Source organism: Equus przewalskii, chromosome 18, assembly GCF_037783145.1.
Source record: "Equus przewalskii isolate Varuska chromosome 18, EquPr2, whole genome shotgun sequence".
NCBI lineage: Eukaryota > Metazoa > Chordata > Mammalia > Perissodactyla > Equidae > Equus > Equus przewalskii.
In genome coordinates this window covers 32,126,076-32,153,759 of record NC_091848.1, presented here as the reverse complement: position 1 = coordinate 32,153,759, position 27,684 = coordinate 32,126,076, and the positions used below count along the sequence as shown (strand labels likewise).

Here is a 27,684-nt window from a genome sequence, read left to right as displayed (position 1 = left end):
TTTTAGTTGTGCGTCCTTCTAGTTGTGGCGTGTGGGACGTCGCCTCAACATGGCCTGATGAGCGGTGCCATGTCCGCGCCCAGGATCCAAACCAGCGAAACCCTGGGCTGCCAAAGCGGAGCGTATCAACTTAACCACTCGGCCATGGGGTGGCCCCTCAGTCTTTGTTGATCCGTTCTCTGGCCCATTTCTGGAGGGAATTAATCACCTTTCCTTCATTCCCTTTTAGCTCTGTATTTTCATCTCTGACTGCTATAATGCTTTTTGCAGTCTGCTTTGTATTAAAATGCTTTTCCCTGTACGTTTTACAGAACAGCATTTTATTGATTATTTCATTTAATTCTCATAACAACCCTGCAAAACGGGCATTATCATCTCTATTGTACAGATGAAGATACAGAGGGAAAAAGTAACTTTGCAACCTAGTAAGTGTCAGCCAGGATTTCCCTCCCTCCCTTTCTCCTTCTTTCTCTCCCTTCTTCCTTCATAAATTCGATGAGCACAGGTTGTGTGCCAGCCACAGCGGTAGCTCGTGGGCAGGGGGCAGGGAGTATAACAATTACTAAAACCAGGGTTCTTGACCTAATGGAGTTCATTATAACATTACATAAGCAAATATAAAAATCCACTGTTGTAAGTGCTACTTAGGAAAAGTTCATGGTTGTGGTCGGATTATAGAATAGGGATTTGATCAAGTCAAGAAAGCCAGGAAAGTCTGTTACTGAGCTCCAAAGGATGATGAGAGTTAAAAGGTGATGGTGGCTGGTGGGGAGGGGTGCATGGGGAACGGTCCAGGTAAAGAGGATAGTGTGGACAAAGGACTTGAACCTGCCTTCTGGCTCTCTAAATCCAGAGTCTTTTCCCGCCATGCTACATTCCTTTTTATAGCTTTTTCTTTTATTAGATTATAAGCTTTTTGAAGAATTGACTGTGGCTTACTTTTCATTCCCTAATTCCCGTAGCACTTGGCCACAGCAGCTGCTCAATATGGATTTAATTCAATTAAATAAATTGAGTTGAATCTGTAATAAATGGTCTCCTGGTCCCTATCAACACTTTATGACAAAGACACTACAGTGAAAGGTCAAGTCTGAGAAAGTAAGAGAAGATAGTATTATGTTTCTTTTAGGTACACATTCCCTCTTCTGAATCTCATTCCCCCACTCCCATTTCAGTCTGGTTTTTCCTTAGACATCCAGCCAGAAATCTGTTTATATGGTGATTGACAGTTTGAAACGTATTTGCATTTATCTTATTCTATGTTTACTGATAGAGATTATTTTTTTCCCCGTTTTACAGATGGAGGCACAGAGAAGTTAAAAGAGATGCTCAGGGTCCATAGCTGTAAGCAGTGAGAGCAGAACTTCTACTGAGAGTTGAACTCGAGTTGGAACTAGAGATCTTTCTTAACATGGCCTGTCAGTGACCAGACTCTACACAGGCAGGATTGTGAAGTGGTTTAAGAGCACAGAGTCTGGAGCCTGACTGCCTGGGTTTGATTCCCAGTGTTGCTCTTGACCTATCTTGGGAACTGTATTAGCTCAGCCTGCCATCACAGAACACCACAGACTGGGCGCCTTAAACAACAGACGCTTATTTTCTCACGGTTGTGGAAGCTGAAAGTCCAAGACCAAGGTGCTGGCAGGGTTGGTTTCTGGCGAGACCTGTCTTCCTGGCTCCCAGACGGCCAGCTGCCTTCTCTACGTTCTCACATGGGGTACAGAGAGAGCGCTGGTGTCTCTTCCACTTATACGGGCATCAGCCCTGGTGGATTAGGACCTCATCCTTATGACCTCACTTAACCTTAATCACCTCCTTAAAGGCCCCGTCTCCAAATGCAAGCACACTGGGCACTAGGGCGTCAACATACGAATTTGGGGGGAATTCAGCCCATAACAGGCAAGTTACTTACCCCTCTCTGCCTCCATTTCCTCTTCCATTCAGTGGAGCTAACAATAGTGCCTCCCTCACTGTTGTGAGGACTAAATGAGGTGGTATGTGTAACGTGGTGAGAGGAAAACCGTGCCTGGCACAGAGGCATTCCATGGGCATTGGTCACTACTCATGTTTTTCAACTAATTTTAACTTTTTATTCCTTGCTTCTTACTATGTACTGCATCTCCAGATATGTTAGACAATGAGCCGGCTGATTCACTGCTCCCTCTCACCTCAGAAAAACATTATAAAAACAAACAAACAAAAAACCCCAATCTCTCCAAAAACATATGCAGAGTTGTTCAGGATTTCTTTTTTTTTCATGCAAACATGGGTACAGCCTTTCCTTTGCCACATAACTTCTCTGCTTTGGCCACCCTCCTTCCCTCTTTTTTTTATTTTGGTCGCTGTGTCCCAGGAGTGCTGAGAGAATAATTAGTGTGAGACTTCTCCAATGCTCAGAACTTCCTCTATATTTTATAACTAAATCTCACATTCTAGCAAATGTCCACTTTTTCCAGCGAAGCAACTTTGGGAATATGAGGTCAAGCTGTCAAGAATATCAGTGGGTCCAAGAAGGGGAAAGAGAAAGAATAAATGGTACTTAAATATAGAAAGAACAGTATTTTGCCCAAGTTGTGGGTCTGTAAAGGTAGTGCGGTGTTCTAGAAGGAGTCTGAGAAAAGTAAGTCGTTACTTTATCCATAATCCTCTAAGTACTTCACCTCAGCTTGAGTTCAACTTTTTAGCATTGCAATGGATCCATCTCCAAGTGAAAAGTACTGATTTCCTAATGTCTCTTTGGAACTGTGCAATGGGTTACTTTTTTCTTTTTAAAGCAAGCTCAGAAGTACGTTTTTGTAGAGTGAACGCCTACACAAGAGGATAAGTCACAGCATTGGCCTGAACTTAAAGTGACTGTTAACGCGGCTTTTAAATTCCACGAGATGAGGCGCTTACAGTGAGAGGTTAGAAGAAGATGAGCGAGGTCACTCACTTCATTCAGTTATAAGAGTTACTCTGGTATTTGCAGGCTCAGAAAGTGCAAGGCCACAGGAAATAAAAACTGCCGGGATTTCCTCCTCTATCTTTCTGTCCAGGTCAAACATAGGTCCCCGGTGTACATTCAATTCCTTGAAATGCAGTCTTGAACTATTTCAAATCTGACCCTTTTAGAGTTCAAGGACTGCTCTGGTTAATTCTCTTGATAAAGAGGCGGTAAAGCGTACTCCATGAGACTCGAGGTGTTAACAGTCTAGATTTGCTGGGCAAACAGATTGGATGATTTGCATTACAAAGCAATTATTTAAAGTGGAAGCTCCTCTGGTGCATTTAAGTATTTTACAGATCATTAACAGCTTGAGAGAGCTGGGAAACAGACTGAAGTGGAAATAGCCATTTCCGGGTAAAGAGGCGTCTTTTCCAGAAAGGAAAAATAAATAGAGAGACTGTCAGAGATTCTCGTTTCCTTAAAGGGAAAATAAGTTCACGTTTACAGAAAGATCTCAAGAAGAACATTCAGTGGAAAATGAGGCACAGAGCTATATCCAACTACCCCTTGTGTATCCTGCTATGGGCCAGACCTCAGACCAGGTGCATTATGGATTATTGTGTTTAATCCTTCAAACATCCATGAAATGTGGTATTATCATCCCCACTCGCCACATAAAGAAAATCAGGCTCAGAGAGTTGCCGTGATTTTCAAGACAGTTTGGAACTGAGATATGAGCTCAGAAGGAGCCTGTGCTCTTTCCATATTGGACAGCACTAACCGAAAACTTAGAGAAGTTAATGATGTTACCCCGTGTGCCCATTTCACATAGAAACACTTTCCCTCCATTTCCTTGTCTTTTTTTCCCCTGAAAAAGTCAGGCAAATTTTTTTAAAAATATGGATGATTTCATAGAGTCATTAATAGAGTAGTAAACGAGAGAAAAGTCAATATTATTGCCTTGTCTAAGAAAAATGGTTGTCTCACTGTGGTACCTTTTGTAGCCAATAGAATTCTACTTTGCATTATACGGAATTATAATTAATATTGGGGGCAACAGGGATGACAAGAAATGAGATTAAAGGCAAATATATCCAAGCACCTTTGATTCAGTTATGCCTCAGGCTGTAATAAGATGGAGGCATATAGGTGAATTTCAGTCTTTCCCGCTCAGCTAGACTAAAGCATGCAGTTGGTGCAATGAACTAACACTGGCCTTCGAGAGCTGGGGAGTTCCAATGGTCCACTTTGCCTTTCCCTTTTAGATGTTACAGTCTAGAGTTCTGTTTGCTGTCACACAGGGCGGAAGGGTGATGGCTTGATTTCGGGAATCAGATTCTCTGCTACCATGAGAGCAGACAGTGTGAGAAACCAGATGCTATTTGTTACGTGGTACTGAATTCAAGGTGATTTTCACACATGAACCACAAACACCACGGGACAACTTGTTGAAACAAAGAGGAAGGAGATAAGATTTGGAGTGAGAAGACCTGGCCTCAGGTCTCAGTTCTCCCTTGCTACCCACACCAGACTGGCTTGAGCAATTTACAGCCTTGCTGATGGAGAGTTTTCTCATCTGCAAAATGGAGATGATAATACCGACTTTGGAGAATTGTGAGCCTAAAATAAGATAACTGACAAAAAGTTTTTGTAAACTGCTAAGTAATTATATGAAAATTAGTGGTTAATGCTATTTTAATGCACTTAAGAGGACCCAGAGTAGCTGTCTTCCTAATTGTCCTCACTTGGTGGCCAGAGGTCTCTGGTCTTGATGGCACTTTTATAACTTGTTTTCCTATTTTCCTACAAATTATGTGTTTTCTTACCAAATTTTTCATTGAGACTTTGTTCTTTGGCAGTCCCAGTTCAGGCTGAATCTAAAAGTGGCAGATCAATCAAATTGTATTTTTAAACAAAATGGAGAGTAGAGCAGGGTAGGAGGTGGTCTGGAAGGGGCCAAATCTCCTCTCTCATAGTTACCAACTGTCCTCAGTTTCCTCACCTGTAGAATGGGGAGAATAATGATCAGTTACTACCTCATAGGATTTTTGACCATTAAAAGAAATAATACACAATATGGCACTATGTGCCCAGAACATAATAAGTGCTAAATAAATATTAACTATTTTTATTATTAGAATGCAAAGTTCTTCTGATAACAAAGCCCCCTTTGACGTGGTCAAAGCAAATCTAGTAATGCTGAGCTATGTCAAGGTGTATGCCATGGGGCGGGTTGCCTGCTCCACAATACGTAGAACAGGTCTACCAGTTCAGTGGCTCGGTCTTTGGAAAGTTAGCCATCTTTGATTATTTGGAGGCTCTGAAGGTAACTCCATGCAAATCTAATTTGACCTGATTTAGCCATCTTTCTTTTTTTATGAGCTAATGAACAACTTTACTGGCTTTTAAAATGCATTAACTTTCAAATTTCTACTAAGGTCTTTTCCCCCTCCCCCTTTCTCCCCTCGTCTTCTCTCTCCCTCTCCTCCCCTCTTCTCTCCTTTCCTTTCCTTCTCTTCTCTCTCGTTCCCTGCCCTCCCCACTTCCTTAGCTTTGCTTTCCCTCCTCCTCTCCCTCCTCCCACTTTTCTGTCTCTCTTACTCTGTCTTTCTCAGAATCTGTGCTAGGCCTGCATAGAGCACAGACATGCATCCAACGCAGTCCCTACCCACACAGTCCAAGAGGAGCGATAAGGTGGACAGGCAAAGGGCAACACACTGAGATAGACTGTGGTAAGAATCCCAAGTACCCTGATGGTTTAGAGGAAAGATCACCCAGAGAAATTAGAGAAGTTCCCATGATGTGAACTTTGAGCCAGACCCTGAAGGATGATTAGGATCTAGCCGTGTGAGGACTTAAAGAGAGCAGAGAAGGGTGTATGTTCCAGGCTAAGGAAGCAGCAGGAGCAAAGGCATGGAGGTGGGCTTCTCTTCAGGAGAATGGATGTAAGAGATTTAGCTACAACAAGTACTATATAATCTCCTCTCTGCCTTTTGCAGTGTCAGCTTGGACACTCTTCATGGCAAAAGTGGGTGTGGTGGAGATAATTCTCAGCTCTGACCTACATTCCCCAGGCATCAGGTTATTTCCCAGGCTTGATTTCCTTTGCCATCCTTCCTAGCTCCCGAGGTTTACCAGGCACCCAAGTAGATTTTATGTGTAGCATTTACCCATTCAGATAATAACCACTCTTGCTATCACATCAGTCTCTAAGGGACCACTGTGGCACCTGTTACTCAATCCAGTGCTGCTCCCTCTAGTTTTATTCTGTGACAAGCTTTATCAGGGAAGTGCAAAGGGGAGCCGCTTCAATTAGGGTCATGCAAGAAGGTACCTTTTTCAAACCTACCTGTGCCAACATCCTGACAATTACCTGTGGGTACGTTCAGTCCATGTATTCAGTCTTTTTTCCATCCCTTTATCAGATCTCATTGAGCAGGTCACAGCTCTCCGCATGGATAAGATATAGGGGACAGTAAGACATGGTCCCTACCTTCAGAGAGTCTAGAAGAACTAAGAGAATACAAAGCAGAACGTGATTAGGAGCACAAGAGAGGGGCAGTGAGAATCTTTTGGAGTTGATATAGGGAAATTTCCCCCACCCCCCGCCCCGGCAAGAGTGTGTTAAAAGGGCTGTTCTGGAAGAGGTGGAATTGAAGTGAAGCCTGGAAACACGTGGATGTTTCGTGATCTGGTTTCCCAGCCTGAGAGACCTATAGAAACTCTTTGGAATGCTTGCTTATTTTCTTGTTTGTTTTTTCTGTGAAATTTTGCATCTGCCTGTAGCCCCACGGTTGGAGGGTAATAGGGGAAACTAATTCTTACCTGAGAATGAGCCTCCCAACTCTTGAACTTTGTTGCATGTGCTGTGCCTGATATTTATATCCAGATTCCTCGATAAGAGATGGCACGATGTTTCCCCTCAAGGCTCTATGTCCACAAGCTTTCAAAGGCATATAATTCCATCTAGAATGTTTATTCACTCCATAAACTTACAGAATTATGTTAAAATGATGTTTTTCAGGTCGAATTTTAGCCTGATGACTTCTTTTAACTTCACGGGGGTTTTGGTGTCTATTTCCTCAGGATGAATTCCAAACTTACTCTTGGAAAAAGGTGATGTGGATCTACCTGTCGGCACTCAACAGTGCAGTTGGTCTCACTCCTGACCACCCTCTCATCACAGATGAGGAGTATATCATAAATAGAGCCATAACAAAGCCAGATCTAAAGGTAAGTAAATTTATGGCTATGGCTGATGCTAGAGAAATTCAATCTTTTTCCCCCAACATGTAAGGTTAAATTCAAATCCTCCACTGTGCCAATCTCAACTGACAGCATAGAACATTATAAAGGACATGGACTTTGGAGCCAGACAGTTCAAATCTCAGCTTCATCCTTCTAAACTGTGCAATCCTGGATTAAATACTAAATTCTGCCGAGCCTCAATTTTCTTACATATAAAATGATAATGATGCCTACTTCTCATATTAATTGATGAAATTCAATAAATTAAGGAATACAAAGATCAATACGGTGGCAGGTACATAGTAGACGCTTGGTGCATATTAGCTCTTAGCAGCATCATGCCCTGTATTGCACTGTACGTAACAGGGTTTCTCCTTCAGTAAAGGTGATTACCCAGGGCTATCCCAGGGAGTTTGCTGATGTCTGCAAAATGAACTTGTTTTGAATTCTGCCATTCAAATGTATTTGGTATTAGGTCTTCATCCTATTAAATTAGTACTATTTTGATTATGACTAGTTAACATTCATATTTATAAGAGAGTATTTTCTCAAATTTATATATGTGTAGACAGCTGTTTAAATTAGTTTTATGAGCTCAAGGTCAGTTTTTTAAAATAATAAAAGTCAACTGTTGAGCAGTTTCTCTACTGTCAATTGTTATCATTTAGTTGTCTTAGTTGCCAAAATAAACACAAACAAAGGAGGTCAGACACCTCCACCTAGCAGACTGCTTCATCTGTGGCCACTCACCTGGAGAAGTAGGAGGCCCAAAGTCAGCCTTGTTGACACGGCCTCAGAGTGGTATTGACCTCCAGTATCTTTAATTGCATCAAACAAGCAAGTGGAAGAAATGTTGAAATTGACAAGCAAAATGTGAGGAAAGGGCAGATGTCTCGAAATGGAAAGTTCTGGCAGCCGGGCTTGATATCTTCATTTACCAGCATATGGCATTGGAAGTTTAGCTATTTACTGCCACTCTGAGCCTTGAGTTTCTTACTCATAAAATGAGAGTAATAACCCCTTCTCTGACCATTTCTCAGGGCAGTTGTGAACCTAAAATGAGAAGATGGATGACTAAGGTGTTTGTGGGCTGTAATGAGCTAAATTCATATAAAGGTTGGAAACTTTCATGAGAATTGGAGGAAAAAATAAAATAAAATAAAATTGGAGGAGATGTCACAGGCTGAGCCACGACAACACTGATGGCGATAAGAATACTAACACCATACCAAAGTAATAACTGTTCAGGGCCATGTAGGGGGAGTTTGGAGACCACAGCAAAGAACCTTGTCAGCTTTGCAAATATAGGCTAAGAGGAGACTGTAAGTACCATTTTGTAGGGTTGCATGCACAATTGAAACTCAGTGTTTAACCTGTTAAACAGGATTCTCTTACTACTTGTTCCAACAAGAAACGAAGAGCAGGAAGCCTTGGGAGGGGAAGCTTCCTAGTTTTGAGCAGAAAGATGAAAATCACAGCTCATCACAGCCCACAGCAGATCCCTGATTTTCTAATTACTGGTTCCTGCTCTGAAGTTCCAGGAAATAGGCAAATAAACTTCACCTCTTTCAATTAGTATGCTTAACATCCTCTTACCAACTTCCAGAGCCTCGAAGGTGATGAGGGAAGGAGAGAAACTCCCGGCAGAGATGTTTCCTGCTAGGGGAAGATGTTTAAAAGATCTGTGATGGAGTCCTTCTTCTCACTCTGTGATGAGTGGTCTCAGAAATTGTCGGGAGACAATGGAAATTTCCATTTTCTGGTCTGAGGTGAAACTTATCAGTAACCTGTTTCTTCCTCATTATTGCTGCCTTCATCTGCTGATGCTTGGCACCTATTATGTTTTCTAAGATTCTCAGTCTCAGCCTGTGGTTTCACAGCCTCTTGAGCTGGGTTCTCTGACTCAGTCGGGGCTCACATTCTACCACAGCTTGTCCTTCAAAATTTTCTCATGTGGATTTTTGAACTCACAGAGTTAATAAAGCAGGCAACTCTCAGTTTATACAACTTGAGTCCTGGAAGTTATGGGATTTTCAGACCTTCTTCGGAGACTAACTTGACTGTTAGATCGTTTGAGGGAGTGGACTTTCAAGACAGATGTGCTTGAGCTCAGGTTCCAGCCGGGCGTCTTAATAGGTGAGATCTTGGGCAAGTTACTTAAACAAAATGAACTTCAGGAGTGAAGTGAACATGAAGATAATATCTGTCTTCCCACAGGATGATGAGAAAGACTAATGATAGTGTATGAAAAGCCCCAAAGGGCTCAATAAACTGTAACTGTGTTTATAGTCCAGCTCTACTTGCAAAATTGCAGCTACCACTGAAAAGGGAAGGAAGAGATGAGGCAAGAAACTTCAAGTTCCAAGATCGGCCATGACGGCTGACACATCGTAGGCTGCTCGCTTTCAAATGCTCTTTCCTCAGTCTAACTCACAGCTTGTGAAGGAATAATCATTCCCAGTGGCGATTCAATGCAATTTTATGCTAAAATTCATTCGGAAAATAGGATTTATTTATTTATTTACTTTTTGTGGGGAAGATTGGCCCTGAGCTAACATCTGTGCCAGTCTTCCTCTACTTTGTATATGGGATGCTGCCACAGCATGGCTGATGAGTGGAGTAGGTCCACACCTGGGATCTGAACCCGTGAACTAGAGCCGCTGATGTGGAGCACATGGAACTTTAACCACTTGGCCATGGGGCTGGCCCCCAGGATTTATTTGTTTAAAAGTTATTTTGCATTCAACCGTATTGGAATGAATCCATTCTGTAAAATAAAAAAATGCAGCATTTTTACCCGGTAACCATGAATGTGTGTGTGTATATGTGCACCCATGTGCATATACAGTGTGAACAGGGTTAAGATTCATTTGAGGTAACCCAGGCCTTGGATCCTAGGGACATAAACCCTATTTCTAGCTGACATGTGGTTGTCCAAAGCATTCATTCATTTATTTAATAAAAAATGTATTGAGCAGTTATTATGCACCAGCTATAGGCTCCTCCCAGTTTTAGAATTTATCTAATAGTTATATGGACAATAATATTCATAGATACAGAACATATACAGAGGAGTTGCAGTTGAACTTATAAATGATCTGGCCAATTGCTTCAATTTATTCATGGGAAAACTCAGGTGCAGAGAAATTTAGTTGAATTTCTCCAGGACTACAATTATCAGAGTAGCTATAAAAGGAAGTCTTGAAACTGTTTCTCAACTTGTGCTGCACATTAGAATCACCTGAAGAAATTTAAAAATATTTATGCCCAGGCTATACCCCATACAAATGAAATCAGAATCTCTTGGGGATGGGACCCAGGCATCCATATTTTTTAAAACACCCTCATTTGATTACAGTGGGCAAAATGAGGTTATAACTATTGTTTCATAACAATATGACAGTGTCGCTGTTTCTCTTTGTGCTTAATTAGGTCAATAGTCAATGAAAATTCAGATTTATGTATAAAGTTGCCTAAAGAAACCAGAAACAACAAGACGCAATTGTCATAAGCATTAACCTTTCCTTTCCACTGCCAAAATCCTCTGACTCTCACTTCCTGGAGCACGTTTTCTTGCAATAACCTCTTTACTCTCTTCTAGAATCTGCTGCCAGACTAACGTTTTTCGGTGTCTCTTCTACAGGTTACCCTGCAAGTCTATTGCCTACAAGATGAAGTCCTAACTACCTCATCCTAGCATTTAAGGCTGCATGGTCTGATCTTTATTTATCATTCCAGCCGCATTGTCCATTCTGTGGGCAAATAGGCCCACTCACTTGCCCCTCCCCCACAACTAACTTGCGCATAATCTCTTTGAAATGCCCTTTTTCCTTCTCCCTTGAGCAAAATTCTTCCAATCCTTCAAGGCTGCAGCTCAGATGTCATCTCCTCCATGATGCCACTGTCATCTGCCCTCTGTATATTTCTACACTATTTCAATAGTGTAATTTTTACTTTATTATATTTTTATTTTTTGACATGTACATATTTGACTGTATGGTATAGTGGATTTTTTTTTTTTGTAATATGTTTTCTTTCCTCCTTAGGTTATAAAGTCGTGGAATGAAGAGACTGAGTTTTATTCATATGCTTATCCATATAGCAGGACCATGATACACTTTGGTTGAATGATGACTTCTAATAAAGAAAGCCACTGGTGTAGTAGAAAAGGATAGAATGAGTTAGGAAAATATAAAATCTTAAATAAGTGTAACATGGCCCTATCTTTGCTTCTTCCACAAATGCTTCTTTAAAAGCCACTGAACTGCTGTGTATTCGCTGATCCTCAAACCAGAGACTTTCTTAGTACTTTTCTTTCACAGGTGAGATGCATAAAAGTGCAAAAAATAAGATATGTTTGGAACAACTTAGAAGGACAGTTCCAGAAAATTGGGTAAGTTGTTTCAACAATTTCCTCCAAACAAGGAAAATATTATCTCAAAAATATTATTGCTAAATATGTCTTTCTCATTATTGTTATTTTAGCTCTTTGGAAGACTGGCTCAGTTCTGCCAAGATACATCTAAAATTTGGATCAGGACTCACAAAAGAAGAACAAGAGATTCGGTACCATGCATATTGCTGTCTATGCCGGCTCAAAAGGACTGTTACCCGTTAGCCAAATAGAGAGCCCAGTAAATAGTCATCTTAACTGGTCAATATCAGAAAATATAATGCTCTATTTAATATCATTAAATGCTTTCACATATTATCTCGTTTCATCAGAGCAACCTCGTGGGGGAGGTAGACCAGACATCATCATTGTGATCTCAATATAGCAGATGAGGAATCTGAAGCTCAGGTCTAATAGCCTGAACAAGTGACACAGATGGGAAGTAACAGAGGAAGAAATGACTCTCACACTTCTGCCTATGGGTTTAGTGCTCTTTCTACTTTATACCATGCTTCTCAGGGTTATTATATTAATAAGGTTGAGCCAATTTTGATTGTAATCAGGAAATATATATTATACTACAATAACATAGTTAAATAATAATTGTAGAGCAGCGGGAGAATATTATGCAAGACCTGTAGCTCCACAATTCTGAATCAGTTGCTGGGCAGAGGAGCAAGGTTTAGAAAGGGCACGGGATTGCATGTCGAGGGGCTGTCATTAATTCACTATGTGGCTTTGAGCAAATAGCTTCTTCTCTCTGGGCTTTAGTTTCCTAATTGTTAAAGGTGGGGGGGAGGTCAGGACTCTATAATGGCCTTGCTGGTCCTACATTTTTATGATTCTCACATTCCCTTCCACCCCATTTCCGATAGTTAGAAGAGACCTAGAGTGTGGCAGCATCAGCACCACTGGGGAGCTTGTTAGAAACGCAGAATATCAGACCACACCTCCCCCCTATTGAGTCAGAATCTTTATATCAGCAAGATCCTGAAGTTATCTCTGTGAACACTGAAGTATGAAAAGCACCGCTCTAAGATATTTGGCCAAGCTATTTGATCTGAGCATCTATGTAGAAGGCACAGAGAGAGTGGTTAGTGCTCTTAACAGCAAGATAACTCATACAGGGTCATTGCTCTGTGTAATGAAAGAAATAGGTTTCTAGGTTTTCAATTAAAGGGCCGTATATACCTGTATGGAGCTATTTCTGAGAGCCCAACACCTTTTCACTCACACTAAAATAAATTCTGCAGCCTCCTAGACCTGGAAAGGAGCAGGATAGATACAGGATTCCTTACCAGTAAAACTACTGTCTCCGCATGACCCCTTCCTCCCACTTCCACGGAGCCAGAGCTGGGGAGAGACAGACTGGAGAGAGTGTCAACCCTGAAACTACTTCAACAAAACAATGGCTAAAATGAAATACCCAAATTACCATCAGGGGAATATTCAGACCTCAGGAAGAGTTTAGTTCAATAGATGCAATAGGTTCATGTTTATTGTTTTTGCACCTGGGAACCCTCCCACTCCCCAGTTATTTTGAGAAGGTTGGCGATGTTATGTAACGAGGAAGGCTTATGTTGATCCCACAAGTCAGAAAGGGAACGTGGAATAGATCTTTTTTTGAATGGGTGAGAAATGAGTTTCATTTTTATTATTAGTAACTGAATGATCTGTGATCTCTCGCTCTAGGAGGTTAATATGTGGGCCTAATACCATCGATGTTGAAATCACACCAATTTGGAAACTGCTCATCAAGGAGGTAATCAGTTGTGTCTCTGGGTGCTGGATAGAAAATAAAGAAGTTTGGTTGTGGTCAAATGATCAAGAATGCTACTTGTTAATAAGTAACTGTAATTTGGGTTATTTTAAAAGAATGCGAAGCATATTTTCTTCACATCTCTTTTCTACCCTTTTCCTTAGCATCCATCTTTTGGACTATGATGCTCGTGTGTCTATTTATCCTTAAATGACTGGATAAACATAATGTTTCTTTGCTTCTTTCCTTTTTAATCCTACACTCCTTAGCTTGTCTCAACTTTGTGAAACTAAAATAATACTTAAAATTTAAAAAAAATTGAATCTCTTTCTTACGGATGCAATGTACAATTTCTTCAATATCTAAAATTGTGGGAAGAAAAGTATCTGCTTAGCCTTATTAGTTTTATTGATCTCAATGTGTGTTTGGGGAAGAAAGAAGGATTTGACCACCATTTTTACGAAGTTGAGGTTTTCCTCTTTGACTCTATCACTGGGTTTATTTTTCATTTTACAGTGGTTATTATGAAGCTGTAACCATACAGCTGTACTCAGGGTCTCCTGCACTTCACCTCCACTCCTCCTTGCCTTAAAAAAGCTTACTAAACTCAAGTACTTTATCAATATTTCTAGCAGGCTTTCGGGCATGAAAGAAAGCAAGAAACTGATAAGAAACATTTTTGGATGCCTCTTCCCTAACCAGAGGCAGGATTACAGCTCCTGTTTTAGACAGATGGAAATCAACTAGAGGGAATTTGAGTAAGGGCACAAAGTGTTTTAAACCAAAGCAAGATTACAACTGTTGGGGTAACCTCTACTTTCTCCCACCGTGTTCTAGATGCTCAGTTACAGGTGACCCTTTCAGCTTGGCTCTCTACTTCTGAGAAAATGTAGTCTTCCACTTGTATGTTAATCTAAAGCATTTTAACAGCTTCAAATAGGGCAGAACTTGTGTCATGGAGAAGAACAATAGACTAGAAAGCATTTTAACTTTGCAAACCTGAAATAATACTTTACCCGTCAGAAGGCCAGTCAATGTAAACTAGACATGATAATATCTACTTACACAATAGTTGTGGTGCTCAACATGAGGATCCATGAGACAATGCTTTGTAAATTATAAGGTGCAGCAGTAATTAAAAGTAAGTGCTCTGAGGCTAGATTGCCTGGGTTCAAGTCTTGGTCTGTGACAGTCACAGCTGTGTGACCTTGGGCAAGTTTCTCAAGATCTAAGGCTCAGTTTCTTCATCTTTACCATGGAGATAAGTAATAACGTTTGATTAATAAGGTAATTATGAGAATCAAATGAGCAAATTCAGGTAAAGTTGCTTAGTGCAGTGTCTGGCACATGGCAACTGCTGAATAAATATAATAAAAATAAGAATATTATGTGGGATGATTTATGTCGTGGAGGCAATTATGAAAACAAACAAGTCAACGAACAGCTAAGTGTGAAGCCTAAATGTCTCCATTGTCTTCCTGTTTTTATGTCTGCCAACAGGTGTTAAATCCATTTTACATATTTCAACTCTTTAGTGTCTGTTTGTGGTTTACTGAAGATTATAAGGAATATGCTTTTGCCATCATAATCATGTCCACCATTTCCATCGCTTTGACAGTATATGATCTCAGAGAGGTGAGTTTTTCTATCAATTTTATGGTCTCAGAAAGGGAGCACTAGTGACTTTATTGAAATTTTGTTAGAAAGGAGAATCAAGCAATAGTCATTGACTACTCCATAACCAATAAGACCACGTTTGTAAATATCTAGCACGATAGTTGGTGCTCAACAAGTGTTAATCTTGTCCCTTCCCTCACATTGCAATCCCTAATCTTTCAAGTTGTTTTTTCCCCTCTCATTAGCTTGCTCAGGCTGATTAGCCAAGAGAATATGCAAATATTTATGAATTGTGAATAAGTGACAAAATATATGCAGGGAATACTGATGGATCTTGAAGATGATAGAAGAGGGGTGGAAGGTGGAGGAGTCTCTGTTTGATATTAAGTCCTTTGCCCCTTATATTTGGTTAGTACTCATTTGTTGAAACCCCAATCCAACTCTTTGCTTTCTTTATGCCTGCACCAGGGGATCTGGGTGCTGTTGGGAAGAAATCACATAGAACAGATTGGTTCATTGCACTATAAATCCACAAATACCAACCTCATCTGGGCAAGCCTTCTATATGTCTCTGGTCAACATGCTCTCCCATTCTCTGAAATTAAGGTTTCAAACCAAATCTCTCTTCAAGTTTCTGAGATCCCAACTGCCCGTATTCCATTTTTCCTCTAATTCGGTAGATGATTTCACAAAGAGAAGCCATAAGACAGGAATTTGCTAAATTCCCCACTCTCCAACTGCCAAATGAGTCTTGTCTCCACCTCCTTCTTGCTCTGACCTCTCATTGCAGAGAAGGAAGTGCCCTCTGCTTGTATTTGGGATAGCAACCTCTCCCACCTTCCCAGGGTGCTTATGTGGTCAGTGAATGACTCCTTCTTGCTCCCTCTCCCCAAGAGCCTTCCCATTTAAACGTTCTCAAGTTCCTCCCAACTTAAAAAAAAAAAAACCCTGAAACAAACAAAACACTCCCTTCTCTTGACCATGCGTTTGCCTGCAGCTACTACCCTACCTCTTGTCTCCCTTTTACAGCAAAACTCCTTGAGCTCTATGCATTCTGTCTTCATTTACTCATCTCCCTCTCACTTCTCAGCTCTCCTGACTTGGCTTCCTCTCTCCTCAGTCCATTTAAACAACACTTGTTAAGGTCACTGCTATAATCCTAAGGCTCATATGTAGTTTAAAATTTAAAAAAATTCTTTTTTTAACTAGCTAGTGTTTTTTCTTACTAGAAAGAGTAATATATGGACATGATATATAAGAAAGTCCAAACAGGACAGTATAAATGAAAAGTAAATATCTCCCCTACCTTGGTTCTCCCAGTGTCTGGGTCCCCTTTCAGGAGACATCTGCTGGAACCAGATGTTCTATGTATTTTCAGAAATATTAAACACATGTGCATTAATTTGTTTTACACAAATGGAAATACACTATGTATGCTGCTATGTATTTGCATTTTTCTTCTTCTGTTTTTTTTTGAGGAAGGTTAGCCCTGAGCTAACATCTGCTGCCAGTCCTCCTCTTTTTGCTGAGAAAGACTGGCCCTGAGCTCACATCTGTGCCCATCTTCCTCTACTTTATATGTAGGACGCCTATCACAGCATGGCTTGCCAAATGGTGCCATGTCCGCACCTGGGATCCGAACTGGTGAACCCCAGACCACTGAAGCAGAACATGCGCACTTAACTGCTGTGCCACTGGGCCAGCCCCTGCATTTTTCTTCTAATATATCTTAAATATATTTCCAAGTCTGCACAAATATATTTTCTCTAGATGTTCCATAATTTTTAAACCAGTCTTATATTGATTGATACTTAGGTTGTTTCTAGTCTTTTGCTACTAAAACAGTGCTGTAATGAGGATTCTTATACATATACCTTTTTCACACATCCACATATATGTGTATTTATAAATATACATATATAAATCAAAAGTATATATAATTTATATTTCATATAAATATGTATATAGTAGGTTTATATGTATGCTTGTATATTTCTTTATTAATAAGGAGATAAACATTTTCTATACTTGAAATTACTTAATCATAAACTAGATATATTATTTTAATAGATGTTGTCAACATGCCTCTTAAATAAGTAATACCAATATACAGTCCTCTGAACAGTAGATGAGCTCTTTTTTCCTTATCTTTGCCAAAATAAGTGAAAATAGAATCCCATAACTTTAATAGCATATTTTCCCGTATGAATTGAGCACTTGCTGTTACTTTTATTTTACTGTGATCTGTATTTGTGTCCTTCATTAATTTTTATTGGGTTGTTGGTCTTTTGCTTGCTGAGTTTATGGTCCCCCTCCCACAGAGGATATTTTTTTTGGCAGCACAGATTTCATTAAACCTCTCTGCCACATTGGATACCATAGACCGCTCCAGAGCTTCGCTTTGAAGCACTCTTTCCCCTTGGCTTCAGTGACAACACACTCCATCCTCTCTAGTTGTTCTTCTCCGTTCTCTTTTGCCATTCATCCTCCTCTACTTGGCCTTTTTGTTTTCAATGGATGTCTCAAATCAAAACAATATGAAAATGTATACAACGTAAAGGCTCCGTCTTACTCTGCCCTTCCACTTACGCAACGATTTTTATTAGTTTCTTGTGCATTCTTTCAACAAAAATTTTTAGGTGACTCAAGCAAATGCAATTACATGTAATTTGTTTTTCTTTGTTTATTATGTAAGAGGTAGCATTACTACATTATTTCCTACCTAGACTTATTGTTATTTTTAATGATCTGTCTTGATGGTCTCTTCATATAAGTACATTGAGAGATTCTTCATTGTTCTTATGGCTGTATATGCCGATGATTTCTAAAGGTAGATGCTAATAACTTTCAAATCTCTATATATCTCAAGTCCAAATATCTCTTTTGAGTTTGAGATTCATAGATCCAACAACCTATTTGATTCAGTGTCACTTCTTCAGGGGAGATTTCTATTGGTTCCATTGGCTGTATATGCTCCAAAAGCACATTATTTTTTTCTTATTATTACTGATTGTTAATGATACATTAATACGTTTGGTTATTTGATTAAATGTATTTCTCCAATTAGGTTGCAGATTTCTTGATGGTAAGAACTCTGTTTTGTTGAGCATTCTATCTCTACCTCTTAACATAGTCCTTGGCACATAAAGGTTGTTCAATAAATGTTGAATGAATGTGTCAATGAGTAAAAGAATAAGTTAACAGCAAAACGCTCTTTCGCCTTATATTATTCTATTAATAATTCTTAGGACATATTAATCAGATTTATAAATTATTTGAAGCTGGGAGCCTTAAGGTGTTCTAAACGACAAAATCAGGATGAAAAAATGGACACACTACATGATTGAGACCTTTAACGCCCAGAACCAAGTAGAAGGCCTTTCACACAATAGTTTCTTAATAAATGCAAAATCAAATGTAATTTTATTACATATTTTTTGTCTCTTATTGATTCACTCTCAGTGTCTCATATATTTTGTATATTAGAACAATATATACCATGAGGAAATAGCAGGAATCACCAACTCCTTATAAAGTTGTAGATTAGAAACTCCGATGTGGGGTATCCCAAAGCTGCAATAATGCTTAATTCTTGAAACTATTTAGGTATAAACACATATCTTGAATGATTAAAGTTCTTGATGTTATCTATCCACTTCAAGAACTAAACACAAATTTATGGTTATCAAAAACTCTTTTGAGTGGATGGAGCATGCTGGGAAGTTCTTTTCTACTGAAGAACCCACACTTCTTATTTCTGGGTGAAGAGCACGACAAATTGGATGCTTTTCCAGCTGAGTAATTGGCTACTCAATCTTGTTTTTAGACAGTGTATTCTGTTGGTGATGAGACAGTGCTCCATCTCTGAAGAAGCCTAGCACTTTACTGAATGATACGTGAGACCTATCCTCAAATAGAAAAGCCTTTTCTTATTTTCCCTTCTTTTTCAGCAATCTGTAAAGCTCCACCGTCTAGTTGAGTCACATAATAGCATTACGGTCTCAGTATGTGGGAGAAAAGGTAAGTCCCTTTGTTTTATATCTGTGTGTTGTCCATATGGCATCAGAAAAGGATTTAAATTTGTTTTTCTGATTGTTTCTACTACTCCCATCTTCATACGCATCTTTTCCTGTGCATTTACTTAAAGTGATGAAGAACTCGAGATCTTTTGATCTTTAAGAGAAAACAACTTTATTGAGGTGAAATTGACATGCAACGAACTGAAAATATTTAAAGTGTATAATTTGATAGGCTTTGACATATGTACACACCCATGAAACTATCACCACAGTAAAGATAATGACTACCCATCACCCCAAAAAGTCATGTTGTACCTGTTTGGAATCTTCCCTCTCAGCCGCTCTCTACTCCTCCCCATTCTCAGGCGACCTCTTTGCATGTTTAGAATTTTAGATAAATGGTATTGTACAGTACGCATTTTTTGTCTTTTATAATATATTTTTGGGTTAATTTTAGCAGGATCAAAGTTCATAAGTATTTTGAAATCAATCCATTTTGTTAAGTATATCAATAGTTCATTCCTTTTTATTCCTAAGTAAACGACCATTGCATGGATAGACCACTTTGTTCATCCATTCACTTTTTGATGGAAATCTGGGTTAATTCTAGTTTTTGGCTGTTACAAATACGCAACTATGAACTTTTGGGTTCAAGTCTTTGTATGGACTTACACTCTTATTTCTTGTGGGAAAATATCTAACTGTGGAATGGCTGAACCATATGGTAGATAAATGCTTAACTTTTAAAGAAACTGCCAAATTGTTTTCCAAAGTGATTGTACCATTTTACATTTCCACCAGCAGTGTATGGGAGTTCCAGTTGCTCCACATTCTTGCCAACATTTGGTATGGTCAGTCTTTTTAATTTTAGCCGTTTTAATAGGTGTGTGGTAATATCTCATTGTTGTTTTAATTTGCATTTCCCTAATGACTAATGACATTGAACATCTTTTCAAGTGCTTATTTGATACTTGTATGTCTTTTTTGGTGAACTGTCTGTTCAAATCTTTTGCTGATTAGATTTTCTTATTATTAAATTTTGAGCGTTCTTTCTATATTCTGGATATAAGTCCTTTATTAGACATGATTTGCAAATATTTTCTCTCAATCTATGATTTATCTTTTCATTCTCTTCACAGGGTCTTTCAAAGGGCAAAAGATTTAACTTTTGCTAAAGTCCAGTTTATCAGTTTTTTCTTTTGTGGGTCATGCTTTTGTGTTATATCTGAGACATCTTTCCCTAATCCAAGGTCATCAAGATTTTCTACGTTGTCTCCTAGAAGTTTTATACTTTTAGGTTTTACCTATCAGTCTGTATCGTGTTTTGAGGTTGTTTTTTCGAGTTGAAGTTCAATTTTTTTGCAAACAGATATACAAATGTTTCAATACCATTTGTTGAAAAGACTATCCTTTCTCCACTGAGTTGTCTTTGCACCTTTGTCAAAAATCAGTTGTGTATGCGTACATTTATTTCTGAACTACATATTCTGTTCTAATGATCTATTTGCCTGTCTTTATACCAATGCTACACAGTGTGGCTTTATAATAAGTCTTGAAATAGGATAACGTTAGTTCTCCAGCATTGTTCTTCTTTTTTAGAATTGTTTTGGCAATACTGGTCCCTTCACATTTCTGTATGACTTTTAGAATCAACCTGTCGATTTCTACCAAAACACATGCTGGTATTTTGATTGGGATTGTGTTGAATCTATAGATCAGTTTGTGGAAAATTGACATGTTAACAAGTTCGGCTCTTGTGACCGATGAACATGTTTTATTTCTCCATTTATTTAGATATTCTTTGATTTCTCCTGCAATATTTTGCAGTTTTCAGTGTATGGGTCTTTCAGTGTATGGGGGATCCTCTGCAGGTCTTTTACTTTAATCCACACATTTCTCACTCCATATCTTATTTTTTTCCTTGCAAATTTTTTGTTGAAGAAACTACTGTTTCATCCTGTGGCTTCCACAGCTTAGATTACATTGATTGCATACTCATGGAGTTAGTTAACATGATTTTTCTATTCCTTGTACTTCCTGTAATTGATAGTTAGTTCTGAAGCTTGAGTTTTTTGCAAGAAAACATCATAGTTGGTATTGTGTACTTCTCATGGGAGGTACATAATATCTGGTTGTCTTCTTTTTGTGATATTAGCAGACTTGAATGCTCATGATCTAGGTTTATTATTTCATTCAGAGTTTCAAATTTCTTCTTCTATCATGCCATCTTCATAGATCAAATAGAATATTTCAGTAAAGAGAAACACCCCTCCTCAACTATTTCATTACTCTGAGATTCAGTTTGTTTAAGAAAGAGAGGAGAAATAGCTATTTCTCTTCATTTAACAGCTTTCAAAATAATGGGTTGACCCTCTAGCATTTTCCAAAGCCTTTTTTTTCCAGTGTCGTTATAGACATATATTGTTAACATGGTTGGTATATTTCCATCCATTGTAGTTTTTGTTCTTATTGTTGCCCACATTGTCCCATCTTCAGCCATTTTGAGCCTTTTCAGATTGGCTCCTGAGTTCTTTTGACATGAACCCAGCAGTCTTTGAAAGTTTTATTGCTTTCTGGTATGACAAGATATTCCAGACTCATCTTGGACAATTCCTGCTCCAAACCTGGACACATCCATTTTTCCAAAGAGCTCTTAGATTTGGTACTTAGAGGCCTCAATCAGAGTGTTAGGAGTGCTCATTTCTTTGGTGTTAGTCATTGTTTCTAGGATTTTTCAGAAGACATACCTAAGAAATAATATTTTAAAGATAACATACATTAACGAGTTCATACTGGTATTTCCATTGGGGCCGGCCCAGTGGCGTAGCGGTTAAGTTTGTGTGCTCTGCTTTGGAAGCCTGGGGTTCACAGGTTTGGATCCCACACATGGACCTATACACTACTCATCAAGCGATGCTGTGGCAGTGTCCCACATACAAAATAGAGGAATACTGGCACAGATGTTAGCTCAGCGACAATCTTCCTCAAGCAAAAAGAGGAAGATTGGCAACAGATGCTAGCTCAGGGCCAATCTTCCTCATCAAAACAGTAACAACAACAATAACAAAACATACTGACATTTCCAATTCAAGCTTAGAACTATGGGCTTTTTACTTAACTTCATTGATTGTACTTCTGTCTCTCCGTTCTCCGTAATAAAAGTCCTGATTCTCAATGACAGCAGGAAATTACTCATTAGCTTTATCCCGTCATATACAATAATCTCAGAATAACAAACCAAAACACCCAGCAACAATATTATTCCTAGAAACAATGTAAGATTTTTTAGAGTTCTTCTTTTCCCCTGTTTGTGATATACCATTAGAAATGTACAAATTATACATTTAAAAAAATCATATTTTAAAGTCACTCAAATAATTCTTCTCTATATAGTTATGCCAACAACTTGATAGGTTCGTCTCATTCATTTTGCTGTAGACTTTTAGTGTTAGCTTTTCAAATTCATTTTTGTAGTCGTCTGCACAGATGTTATATAAAATATCTGCTTGTTTGGAAAGTTAAATCCATCAGACGGAAGACATTCAGGGGAGTCGAGTTCTTACCCCTCTTCTCTCTGCCTTACGTACTCATTCTTTTAATAATGATCATTTTTGTTTGTTTTTGGTTTGTTCTTACATTTAAAAAATACAAATTATACATAATATTCATATATATATATACAGAGTAGGATATATTTTTATACTGCTGGGTTTTTTAGATAACAGGAGTATATCATATACATTTAACTTATATTACCTGGTGTATGTGCTTTACACACTTAATTTTGTTTCCCAGGGACCCTCCCATAGCAGTGAATACAGATATTCTTCATTCATTGTTTCAGCTGCGTGGCACCCTCGTGTAGGGGAACCACTATTTATTCAAATAGCTCTCTATTAAAGGATTTTTTTTCAGTCTTTTACTATTACAAATAGTGCTATAATAAAAAGCCTGTGCACATGTCTTTTCATATTTTTACCAGTCTATCTTTGGTATAGATTTTGAGAAGTAAAATTGCTGAGTTAAAGAATAAATGCATATGTGCTTTTTTTTCTCTTTTTCTTTTTGGTGAGGAAGATTAGCCCTGATCTAACATCAGCTGCCAATCCTCCTCTTTTTGCTGAGGAAAACTGGCCCTGAGCTAACATCTGTGCACATCTTCCTCTATTTTATATTTGGGACGCCTGCCACAGCATGGCTTGATAGGCAGTGTATAGGTCCGTGCCTGGGATCAGAACCTGCAAACCCTGGGCCACCAAAGTGAAACACGTGAATTTGACCACTATGCCACCAGGCTGGCCGCAATGCATATATACTTTTGATAGCTAGATATTGCCAAATTTCTTTCCATAGATATTGTACCAGTTTGCATTTGCACCAGAAATGTGTGAAAGTGCCTGTTTCCTCACAGCCTTGCCAACATAATATACTGGCAAACTTTTAGATTTTTCTAATCAGGTAGGTGAGTAGTGTTATCTCGTATATATTTCTCTCTTCTTTCTTTCTTCTTTTTTTTCTTTTAGAAAACAATTTAAAACTTACAGAAAAGTTGCGAGAGTGGATCAAATAACTTTTTCCCTGAACCATTTAGAATAAGTTGCTGACTTGTGGCTCCCCGCCTCCTGCGTACTGTAGTGTGTATTTCTTAAGGACAGGAGCATTCTGCTACATAAATGAGAGTGCAAACCTTAATATCAGGAAGTTAATATTGATATCTTCATACCAACTAATGCTCAGACCCATTCAAATTTCTCCAATTGTCTCAAGAATGTCCTATATAGGCAAGGATCCAGGATTGCGCAATACTATTGTTTGCCAAATCTCTTTAATCTTCTTCAATCTTTCCTTGACTTTCATGACCTTGACTCTTTCTCCTCTGCTTATTTTATGAATGCCCCTCAATTTGGTTTTATCTGACATTCCCTGCTGGTTAAAATCGGTTTCTGCCTTTTTGGCTGGAAAGTCACAAAAGTAATGCCAAGCAGTTCTCGATGCTTCCTCTCAGGTGATACATAGTTTAAATTTGTCCTATTACTGGTGATGTTAACTTGGATTGCTTAATTCAATGGTGTCTGCCAGGTTTCTCCATTGTAAATTTACTTTTTTCCTCTTTTTAATAAATAGTTGTTTTGTTGAGAGATACTCTGAGACTACATAGATCAACCATCCTCATCAAATTTTCACCCACTAGTTTCAGTATCTGTTGACATTTCTTGGCTAGATTAATTATTATTTTGATAGTTGCCAGATGGTGATTTTCTGGTTTAATCTTTCCTTATACATTAACTAATTGCCATTTTACTGTAAGAAAGAACTATGTTTTCTCCTCATTTGTTTACATCATTATGGACTCATGAATTCCTATTTTATTTAATGGGTTAGAGTTCATTATTATCATTAATTACGCTAATGTTCAAACTGTTACAGATTTAGTCCACGAGAGCCCTTTAAATTGGTTTCAGTGTCTTTTTGATATGCCCTCATCATTGTGTGAGCACTTCCTTAATGGCACAACCAGATGTTCTGGCTCATGTTATACTTTTCTTGGCCCAGCCTTGTGACCAGCCATTTCTTTGTGGAACCCTGATTCTTTTTTGAGGGCAATGGAATTTAGAAACTAAAATTCAGGCACTGGATGTGCACATTATTATAGGGTTTGCACTGCTCTCAGGCCCTCTCAGAGAACAGAATTAGAGAATATATGTATAAAAATAGACAAGCAAATATATCATATATGTATGCTTTCTTATACACATACACATTTGCATCTACATTACTTCTTTATCTATTGAAAACCATTAGTTCACACTGTTGTCTCAATTCTAATCCCAATACCACAGAGTTTATCCTGGTTCTATTTTTATCTATATTTGTAATTTCCTTTCGTTGGCGAGAAACCTGGCTCTCATTGTATCTGCTTATTGCATCAATGCCCCCTTGGATGACATCCATTATCCATCACTGCTAATAGCCCTACCATCCCCCACCCTACTCCCATGTAGACTCCTTTTTCACCCTGCTCCAACTCCAACATCCCATACCAGGCCATTGCCACCATGGAGTCCCTTCTCTCCCTCTTTGGCCTCTGACACCCTGCACCAGGCCATAATGAACACCCGTCCACCCTTCTTAGGCTCTAACACCCATAGCAGCCTGGGGTCCTCCATCCCCACCCTACCTAGCCCCTTGCATAAATGCTTACCTTGCTTAACCCCTTATAACTTTGGGATTGAATAAGGTAGGAAAAGGGTAAAGGAAGGCAGGAAAGCAGGAATTTTCAATTTTCTTATTATGAGTAGGAACGAGCATCTTTTCAAATGTTTAACATGCCGCTTGCATTTTGTATGTGTGAACTATCTTTAACATCTCTAGCAGTTTTCCTATACAATCTTTTGATATATCTCTCTTTTTTTAGGAACTCCTTATATATTAGGAATATTAATCTTTTGTCTGTAAGTTTCAAACATGTTTTCTGAATTTGTCATTAGTTTTTTCTTGGCTTATTTATTTATTTTTTTGCCCCGCAGAGATTTTTATCTCATATAATTGAATTTGTTACTTTTTTTATTATTGTTCCAGATTTTGAATCAATGTTGAAGAATAACCTCCTTATTTTAAGTACCTTGGTTGCTTTTTCATTGATTTCCAATTTAGGTAGATGTCAGACTGTGCTTTTGTGGGAAAAAAACTGACTTGACTTTGTCTTCTCACACTTTCAGCTGGAGCCCAAGAGCTGGAATCACGCTTCCTGGTACCCGGAGATCTATTAATTCTGACAGGGAACAAAGTGCAAATGCCATGTGATGCCATCTTGATTGATGGCAGCTGTGTGGTAGATGAAGGCATGCTGACAGGTACAGTTCTAGCTCATGACTTCAGCCTCTGCTGGCTCTCCCAGGCTCCTCCTCCACGTGAATGACAATGGCAAAGCCTGTGGCTGCTTTGGGACCTTCCTATGCCCATAAATCTGACTTAACCGTCCTGTTCTGGATGATTCTGAGAGTTCAAATTAAAACTGCTTTCTATGGGCTAAGTTTGATACAGTCATAACTTGTAGAATGTTTAGCATTTCCTTCCTGAGCAAAGGGTTATTACAACCCTGTCATTTTATCTTAGAAGATTGTAACTCATTAGATGTTTCAGGATCATCTGTGACTTTTATGTTTACTATTTGTCTATAAAATATGTCTCAGATAAACTTGGAGGGTTTGAGAACCATTAATGACATTCTGAAAGCCACAAGGTCAATTCCAAGCTCTTCCTGGCTTGGCTTGAAAATGTTGAAATGTTCATCATGCAGGATTAACCAATCTACTACTTTCAAAATATACACTGGATATTTGGAACTAACTATCTCATTTTTAAAGAGCGTGCTGGAGCTGGGAGGGACCTTAGAGGTCATTGCATCTCATAGAAATGGAAGCTGAGGTCCAGAGAGAAGTGACTTCTCAAGGTCATAGTGCTTTGAGTTCTTATTTGCATATGCATTTATGAGGAGATGTAGTGCCAACATTTCTGTGAGGGAAAGAAGAATCATAAAGTCATTTTCAGAGATGGAATGAGAGCCTGCGAATACACATTGACGTACTGTGGTTCCCATTAAAGTCCAAATTGAATCCATTTCTCCCAGGTAGACCAGAAAGGCATGAAATAGAGACAAGAACATATGTTTCCCTTGTACGTAACTTTACCGAAAAGATAAAAACTTGTGGTAGGTCAGGTTTCTTCCTCTAAGGAATACATAGATTCATAAGTCTCCTGGTACTGGAACTTTTGCAATGCCAAGTACCATTTTCCTAATGAGAGTGGCCCTAGTATGTGGGAACATCTCTCTGAAGTTATACTGCCCACTCTGCAAAGACCAGCAGAAGGTCTTAGAAGCTTTGTTTCTCAGAACAGGCCATCGTCACTTTCACAACTCCATTCTCCCTCTATATCAGCATTTCAACCCACTGCCATCTGCCCCTCCCCCTGCACTGGCAAAAGTCACCCATGTCCCACTTGCCAAATCCAATGGATTCTTTAAATTTCTCTTCTTGATGACCTCTCTGCTGCTTTTGACTACTCTGACCATCCCTTCCTTCTGAAAACTCTCTTCTCCTTGGCTTTCCAAGGCAGCACTGTCCCTCCAAGTTCTCCAACCACTGACCACACTGGTCAGCTTCCTGAACGCCTGCTCTTCCTCCATGCCCCTGCTTGTTGGTGCTGCTCAGGCGTCCTGGTCCTCTCCTCTACTCACCCTACACTTGGTCCCTAAGTAATCTTGTCTCTTCTCTCGGTCTTAATTATCATCTATAAGGTGATGAACTCTCACTAAATATCTCTGGTCAAAGACCCTCCCCTGAGCTCCGGACCCAAATAAATCTCTACCTGCCTACAAGGCATCTCAACGTGGTCATTCCACAAGGCATCCCCAACTCACAGTGACCAAAAGGTAATTCTTCCTTCCTCCTATGGTCCCTGTGTCGATAACTCATGTCATCCTCTGCTCATTCCCCAAGTCAGAAACCAGAAAGCCAGTTTAAATTCCTCTGTCCCCAGGACTTGCCAATATAAAAATCTCCCCAAGTCTTGTGGTCTCTTATGTCCTCATTTCTCAAATCCAGCACTTTATTTCTACTCCCACTGCCAGCTGCCATAGTTCAGACCTCATCTTCTCCAACTGGAGCTCTTGTGATCTTTCCTACCTGGATGTCCAGTCTCCCGCCTCACCAGGCTGCAA

The 27,684-nt window shown here is 39.1% G+C and overlaps 1 protein-coding gene across 8 annotated transcripts in view; it reads left to right on the top strand.

Annotated features, from left to right (window-relative positions):
• ATP13A4 (ATPase 13A4) overlaps positions 1 to 27,684 on the top strand; it is a 127,751-nt gene that overhangs the window by 46,111 nt on the left and 53,956 nt on the right. For all 8 annotated transcript variants that reach the window (XM_070582545.1, XM_070582546.1, XM_070582551.1 and 5 more), the window contains 7 exons: positions 7,013 to 7,159; positions 11,497 to 11,567; positions 11,660 to 11,740; positions 13,260 to 13,329; positions 14,827 to 14,961; positions 18,894 to 18,963; positions 25,682 to 25,816. In XM_070582545.1, the coding sequence (XP_070438646.1) occupies positions 7,013 to 7,159; positions 11,497 to 11,567; positions 11,660 to 11,740; positions 13,260 to 13,329; positions 14,827 to 14,961; positions 18,894 to 18,963; positions 25,682 to 25,816 (709 nt within the window). The remainder of the gene's footprint in view (positions 1 to 7,012; positions 7,160 to 11,496; positions 11,568 to 11,659; positions 11,741 to 13,259; positions 13,330 to 14,826; positions 14,962 to 18,893; positions 18,964 to 25,681; positions 25,817 to 27,684) is intronic.